Source organism: Petaurus breviceps, unplaced genomic scaffold (genome assembly GCF_028583685.1).
Source record: "Petaurus breviceps papuanus isolate PSGF00001 unplaced genomic scaffold, PetGlider_PUasm1.0 91133, whole genome shotgun sequence".
Classification (NCBI taxonomy): domain Eukaryota; kingdom Metazoa; phylum Chordata; class Mammalia; order Diprotodontia; family Petauridae; genus Petaurus; species Petaurus breviceps.
Window position 1 is genome coordinate 16,547,318 of NW_027187419.1, and position 8,067 is coordinate 16,555,384.

At 35.4% G+C, this 8,067-nt stretch overlaps 1 protein-coding gene across 3 annotated transcripts in view; it reads left to right on the forward strand.

Moving 5' to 3' along the window:
- Positions 1 to 2,048: 2,048 nt before the first annotated feature.
- LOC138155587 (caspase-12-like) overlaps positions 2,049 to 8,067 on the forward strand; it is a 26,272-nt gene continuing 20,253 nt past the window's right edge. Inside the window, exons 1-3 of one of the 3 annotated variants that reach the window (XM_069080878.1) lie at positions 2,049 to 2,187; positions 3,890 to 4,138; positions 5,079 to 5,156. In XM_069080878.1, the coding sequence (XP_068936979.1) occupies positions 2,181 to 2,187; positions 3,890 to 4,138; positions 5,079 to 5,156 (334 nt within the window). In that variant the 5' untranslated portion in view covers positions 2,049 to 2,180. Of the gene's footprint in view, positions 2,188 to 3,886; positions 4,139 to 5,078; positions 5,157 to 8,067 lie in introns of all 3 variants that reach the window. The other 2 variants (XM_069080880.1, XM_069080877.1) reach the window with 2 other exon arrangements.

Sequence of the window (8,067 nt, forward strand, 5' to 3'; positions counted from 1 at the left end):
TCTCTCTCTCTCCCCCTCTCCCTCTCTCTCCTTTTTTCTTTTCCTCTTCTTTCCTTCCATTCTCTCTTCTTTCTTTATTCCCTCCCTTCGTCCCTCCTTCCACAATCCCTTCCTTCCTTCCTTCCTTCCTTCCTTCCTTCCTTCCTTCCTTCCTTCCTTCCTTCCTTCCTTCCTTCCTTCCTTCCTTCCTTCCTTCCTTCCTTCCTTCTTCCCTTTCTTTTTTCTTCCTTTTTCCTCCTCTTTCTCTTTCTCTTGCGACCTTTCCTAGCTTCTAGATTTTCAAACTCTACTGTCTCTACTTGAAACTTCAGGATTCTGGAAAAAAGGGAAAGAGTTCTTAGTGAAACAAATATCAAGAACTTTAAAAATTAGATAGCAATGACTATGTCACTTTATAATCTGTAATAGATAAGGAAGGAAATACTGGGCATATTCTTCCTATAAGAGGACAGATATCAGAGAATAAAACAATAAGATAGAAAGGATCACATATCTGAAGTATAGAAGGAAAGTTGGCAAATGAGAGAAATGCAATACTCTCAAAAAGGAAATCCCCATGACTACACAACTGATTTTGAGGGGAGCAAAAAAGAGGAAGTTTCTAAAGAAGTTAATATGGCTAATCATAGATTATGAAAAGATGTGAAAGATATACAAACATTAGATATTACAATAGACTGTTACTGTAGTGTCAGAAAGACTAATAGTCTTCATGAATTAAGGCACATGATGAAATCTACAGGATTAGAAAAAATATTTCAGTTTTCTGTTATGTGTGTATAGGGTTGATGGGATAATAATCAGAGAAAATGAGGGAAAGATTAAAGGAATCAAAAAGTATGTGTTAGGGGTTTGTCATGTGCTAAGCAACATTCTGTAAAAATGAAAAATCAAGATTATCTCTGATCTCTAAGAGTTCAAATTCAGATGGAGGTAGACTATGTACACACATGTATGAATGTACACAGGACTTTATGTGTGCACACATGCATGCATACATACACATGCATGCCTATATGCAATCATACATATTATGCACATGCATATATATATACATATATGAGAGAGATGGCTCACCTATAAGGAAAATGGAAATATTTAGGGCTCCATAAGATATGACTTTCATGAGGGAAAAGGGAAATACTCAAGGATCCTTGGAGTGAATCTTTGGTATAGGTGGGAAGAACCAGTAATATAAAGGGTTCAGCTTATGATGGGGCAAATGGTAAGATCTTGAGATCTTTAGTATATTAGTGGAACTACTCTACTACACTATTTCTCTTTTCCTTTTTCTTCTGCAATGAAATACCTTTAACATAAGAGGTAATTAATAAAGCTTTGTTGAATTTGAATTGGAAATTTTTCCCTTTAACTTTTTATATTGCCCTTTACATACTTCAGTGCCTTTCCAATCATTTTAAAAGTCCTAGTAGGGAAGTACCAGGTAGTATTTTGGCTTAGCAGATTGAAGGAAAAAAAGTTTACATCCTCTTATATGATAAGCTGGAAAGATAAAAACAAACAAACAAAAAACAATCCAGATATTGTCTTCCAGGAAATACAAAAAAGGACTTGCAATTGCTATAACACAGGAGAGGGGGAAGTCTTCTTTAAGATCATGGGCTGAGAGTATCCTTTTTAACCATTAGAGAACTCTTTCTCAGATCTAGCTAAAATCCTTCTTATTGAAGACTGTAATTTATTTTCTTTCAGTATTTTTTTTCAGTGAATATGAAAATGAACTGTTAATAATCTCCATATCCTGTTTATCTAATATTTTGTTTTTCTTTCCTGGTTATCCTTGGCCTTTATTTAAAAGAAGTTGAAAAAAATGTCCCAGTCTTACAGATTACTCATGCTATTCATAGAAATCAATAACAACAATAAAAAGAATGTATAAATACATACTCGATTTTATTGTTCTTAACTTGGGCATTTTCCTTTTCAAAAACTTTTCAGAGTGGAGGTGGCTCTGTGCAAGGAACAAATGGAAATGCTAAGAAGTGGCCACATAGAACACTAGTTTGAGAATAATGACTCATGTCCTATGGAATGCTGAAGTAGCTCTTTCGATCTTTTATTTCCCTCTCTCCCTTCCTTTTCCTGAAATAGGGTTCTGAGGAAGGCTAACATATACTTTCATTTTCTCTATCTTGCATTACCAGTGAGTTAGAACGACCATGGCTGGTGAGTGGGGATCTTTTTTGTCCATAGGGTGGGATTATTCAAGTTTAACTTGTGGGATTGTTTTCCTGTTAGTAAAGACTGAGTGTTCAGAGCAGAAAGACATATCAGGGAATTGCTTTCTGAAGATGGTGCTACTTTTTGAAGCAGGAACTTTTTTTATGCCAGTTTTATGTAGGGGGAATAACAACAAGCACCCAGGAGTTACATACCATCTCCAAAGTTCAAGAAAGAGAGGTGAAAGGGAAACTAACTTTATATTGTTTCCTTATCCTTTTTATCTAGTTGCCTTCTGAATAAAATTGTGTTATTATTTTTTTCTTTCCTGTACTGTTACTTTCCAGGTACATGACTGATTAGATTATTGAAGTTCTGTAAGTCTCGGTTTCAGAGAATTTTATTACTGGAAAGGATAGTAGAGATTGTTGTGTCCCAAACTGTCATTTTATGGAGGAGAAATCTGAGGCCTAGTATAGGTTTTCCCATAGTCATATAGAGTAAGAGAAAGAGTCAGAAACAAACCTAGGTCCTCTGACTGTTTTCTGATGTCCTTTCTATTGTAATTACAAGAACCCAGGATTTTGTTCCAATTTCAGACTTTCTGAAATTGAGGAAGAGAATTCCCTCCACCTTGTACCATGAACCCAAACTGAAAGCTGCCTTACTTTCTTTAACCAATCTCTTTCCCCCTTGTCCCTGCTCCCATTCTACCCCATACTTAAAAATAAGACTGTTATGTTCAAATTTCAGTCTTTCAAAGAGATTTGCTTGTGTAAGAGACTGTTTGCATTTATAGAGAAAATACCTCAGCATATTTCTTTCTGATGGCTTTTAAAATCTCTGCTCTGAACACAAGGCACACAAATTGCAACTATGTTATCTGAATATAGCTCCTGAATCACAGATTTAGAGCTGGAAGGTTACTTGGAGGCTATCTTATTCACCATCTTCATTTTACAAATGAGGGGACTGATGTCCACAGAGATTAATTGACTAGGAAATACATGAGGCAAGATTTAGTCAGGTTTTTTTCTAGACTCCAAGTCCAGCATTCTATCCACTACTGTAAATAGCACTGCTTCATAGCACATCAAAAACCTCATATTCTTTTTTTTTTTTACAGGAACACTGTTTTGACTGTCTTATTTAGTTTTTAATAATGACTATACCCTGTCAAAATGTGATATAAATGGGAAAAAAATATGATTGTCTCTTATCTTCTTTGGGCTTCGGTTTTATAGAATCATAGAACTTTTGATCCCTTAAATTTCCTTCAGCATATCTGATTCAACCACACATTTTACAGTTGATGAACCTGAGGCTGATATTAAAATGAACTATTCAGTAACATTGTTAGAAAGTACTGGGGCGGCCAGGTGGCTCAGCGAGTAAGAGCACTGGCTCCAGTGTCAGGATGACCTGGAGATCGAATCCCGGCCTCAGACCCTCAACACCACATCCAGAAATAACTGGCTGTGTAACCTTGAGCAAGTTACTTAACCCCTATTGCTTATAAAAAAAAAAGAAAGTAGTTAAAGCATGAACCAAACATAGTTGTTACATTTGTTTCCTATACTAACTTTGTTTCTTATCTGTAAAATGATTAAGTCATAGTGGGACATTTCGAAAGGTTTTACTTTTCTGAAATGAGATGATTTTCTGACAAGATGACTAAACTGTAAGTGACACTTCCGTGTTTTAGCAGAACAGAAGAAGGGTGATGATCCACTGAAGAAAGCAAAGGCTAAAATCACAAAAAAAGTTAAAGATTTTTATGATGATATGATTGAGCAAGAGGTTTCCAATCCAAATGAGATAAGGAATATTAAAAAGCAACTTGCATCACTCAAGAACAGAAGTAGAGACTTGATTAAGACTGTCACTCATAAAAGTGTCCAAACTACCCAAATTATTATGAAAAGATTATTGACAACCTCAAGACAACTGCAGTCAGGTAAGGCTCAATGACATTACCTAAAAGACTCACATCATGTTATCTCTCCATTCATAATCCCCCTTCTACTTAAAACCCAATATCTAACTTCATCATTATTCCAGAAGGCACAGGGAAAGTGGATTGATTCCATCCTGAAAGCATTTAAGTCCTGATCTTCTGATGGTCTCCTTTCACTCTTCTCTCCCCATGGCTTGCTGTCATCATCTTGCTCTTATTCACCTCAACCCCTCAATCTTATTTTGGGGTTCCAACCTGATATCTGCCTTTTCCTTGAAGGATTCTTTCTCTTGAGGGTAGGAACTTAAGTAATTCAGTCCTTTGAGAGCAATCTGTAGGATTTTATCCAACTTTCCTCAGCATGTGATCTTTGGATGCTAGAATTCAGGCACCTCTTATCCTTACTCACATGAGAGCTATTTGAAGTGCTTTTCATCCCTTGCCTTTTGTCACCTTATAGAATTTCAGTTCATGGAGCATAGATGTTACAGAAGAGATCTCAAACACTGAATTGGCATTCATCTCATTTACTTAGTGCATAAGTTTTGATAACTCAATTGGCTATCAAAGGTAATTTGAAGAGTAAATCAAGTCCCATTTTCTTGTAACTCAGAAATTGCAGAGAAAGTGGTCTCATACATGTAAGAAACAATGTACTATAATGGATAGATTGCTAAATTTGTACTCAGGAGGATGAGACTATAAATGCTGCATCAAATACTAGCTATGAGACTATAGGAAAGTCTCATAACTTATTTGAGCTTTAAAAAACTTTTTTAAAAATAACTACTAAATGATATATGGTATATTCAACACAAGTGACAGAAGTTCCCAAACCAACAAAATCATACTCATATTCTTCTCATTTATTTTTTGTTTATTCATTTATTCATTCATTTGTTCATTCTTTGTCTATCTACTTATTTATTATTTGTTTAAGGAAACCAAGCAGAAGATGAAAATTTGGAGCCAGTAGAAAATGCAGGGATGTCACAGGCAGTGGCTTCCCTTTTATCAGGTAACTATGTCTCCAAAGCAAGAAATGACATTGTAACCCATTTCTGTTCCTCTCCTTCTTAAACTGTGAATGAATTTAGAGGGATGAAGTACTAAGCAAAGTTGTCCTCACATAAGTGGTGTGATAAAAAGGAAACAGTTTGGGGATAGAAAACAGAAGACCTGGGTTAAAGTTAAGGCTTTTTTATTTATTTGTAGAGTGTATTCATGTTTATGATTTAAAATAATTCAGTCTCAATTGCTTCACCTAAAAACAGAGCTAGTCATTTTGAATCTGAATTCTTTCAATATCATTGGGAAGACCAAATAAAATAATGAATTGAGAATTATTCTTATGCCTACAAATTGGTGTTTTTCATTGGTTTTTAGTCATGTCTTACTCTTTGTGACCCTTGGTTTTTCTTGGCAAAGATATTAGAGCAGTTTGCCATTTCTTTTCCAGCTAATTTTACAGTTGAGGAAGTTGAGGCAAGTTAAGGGTTAAGTGACATGCCTAGGGCCACTCAGCTAGTAATTGTCTGAGGCCAGATTTGAATTCAGGAAAGTAGTCTTCCTAGCTTCAGGCCTGGCACTCTATCTACTGTGCCACTTTACTTCCCCCTACATAATATTATACATACATAATACAGTATAAACATAAGAGATTATCCATTACTCTACTACCAACTTTTGTGTTGTTTTTAAATGGTTCAATTCACTCCAAACAGTCCTTTAAAAAATCTTCCCACCTCATTCTAGAGTGAGATGAGTTCATATGACACAGAGCCTAGGGGATGGATCTGAGAAATTCCTACTTCCATGTGCTTCATATCATCTTATTGTACTTGTTTTGACCTGATTGATTTCTTTAATTTTGATTTCTTCAGTTTTGTGCTGCCTGTATTTTAGATATTATTTAAGAAATATCCAGTTTTTATAGAATTTAAAGCTAGAAGGGACTTTAAAATCTAGTATAACCCATTAATTTTATAAACAAGGCAATTGAAGCCCACTGAAGAGAAAAAAACATGTTCAGTAATGTATAAGAAGTAATTACTATAGCTGGAATTCAAATGCAGGTCTTACGACTATAAACTCAATGTTCTTTCCATTACATTGTGCACCATTCTCTTTTAACCAACCAATCTTCTTTTTTATCTTTAGCCACAAGCTTTATTATATACTCTACTTTGTTAAAGGTCTATTTTATTATTATTTTTAAATCAGCATAACATTTGTCCTTTTCCAATCTTATATCCAGGTAACTTATATCCTATTCATTGAGAAATTTCAAGGATTACTAAAAGAACAGGAATCAGTCCTTACCAAGTCCTCTAGAACCCTAGAATTTAACATTCCTTGGTCTCCTAACTTACGACTTTGAGGGCACATAAATGCTGTCTTACAAGATCCTGGCTTATTATGAATTTAAACTCTCTTTTTGCCATTTTAAAAAATTTAGGCAAAATAATAATTTTTGGCATTCTCACCATTATTTATGATCTTAATTTAATGAAGCATTCAAACTAACATTTACTAAGTACTTACTACATTCTGTACTAAGTGATGGAAATATAATGAACAAAAGTGACACTGCTTCTGCCCAGTAGGCACTTTCATTCTAATGGGAGGGACATCATGACCACATATAAGTATATATAGAAATGTACACAAGGTAATTTTGGCATGAAGGGTACTACCTGGAGAGTCAAGAAGGATTTTATTTTGAAAGTGCTGTTTGAATTAAGTCTTAATAGAAACCATGGATTCTAAGAGCTATAGGTAAGAAGATAGTGTATTAGTGCTATTAGTCCCTATCAGAACAAAAGGCCATCTTGGGGTACTGGATCAGAGAGTGAGAAGAGTAAAGTTTAAGTTAGAAATGGGGAAAAATGTGAAAAAATTTGAATGTTTAAATATTTTATTTGTGAAATGAGAGGCAATAGGGAGTCACTGGAGTCTACTGATCAGTATACAACATGGTTAGACCTATGCTTTGGGAAAATCACTTTGATGACTGAGTTGAAGATTCAATTAGAGAAGGCAGAGATGTGAGTCAGGATGATGAAATAGAAGGCTAATATAATTGTCAAGGAATGAAGGGATAAAGGCATAAAGATGGGACAATGACTGTTTAAGTATAGTTGGAGAGCAGGGGTCAAATTGAAGATATGCCATGGAGATAGATTTGACAACTTATGGTATGGATGTGGAAGGTGAGATAGAATAGCACCAAAATTGCACAAGGATGTCAGTGTCCTCAATGATAACAGAGAAATTCAGAAGAGGAATAGGTTTTGAAGAAAACATAGTGATTTCAACTCTGATGATCTTGAGTTTGATATACCTATGATATATCTACTTCAAAATGTTGAGCAATTAAAATGTCTTTTAGATTGTGAGCTTCTTGAGAGCAAAAGGTACAATTTGCCTTTTTCAAAAATTCCCAACACTTGGTATGTTGCCTAGAACACAGAATGTACTTAAGACATATTTATTGGGGGTGGTTGGGTGGTGCAGTGAATAGAGCATTGGCCCTGGAATCAGGAGGACCTGAGTTCAAATCTGGACTCAGACACTTAATGCTTACTAGCCATGTGACCTTGGGCAAGTCACTCAACCCGAATTGCCCTGCCTTCCCCCCTCCAAAAAGCAAAAAAAAGAAATTTTTATTGACTGATTTATTATTGATTTGTAAATGTAAATCAGGAGAGAAACTTGATTGTACTGCATTTATAGATATAGGAGTCATCTACACCAAGATAGTAATTGAACCCATGGTAACTGATGAGGGGGAAGAGAGACGTGAGACACAAAGAGAGAGAGACAGAGACACACACACCCAGAGAAAAAGAGACAGAGTCAGAGACACAGAGAGACAGAGAAAGAGAGAGAGAGAGAGAGAGAGAGAGAGAGAGAGAGAGAGAGAGAGA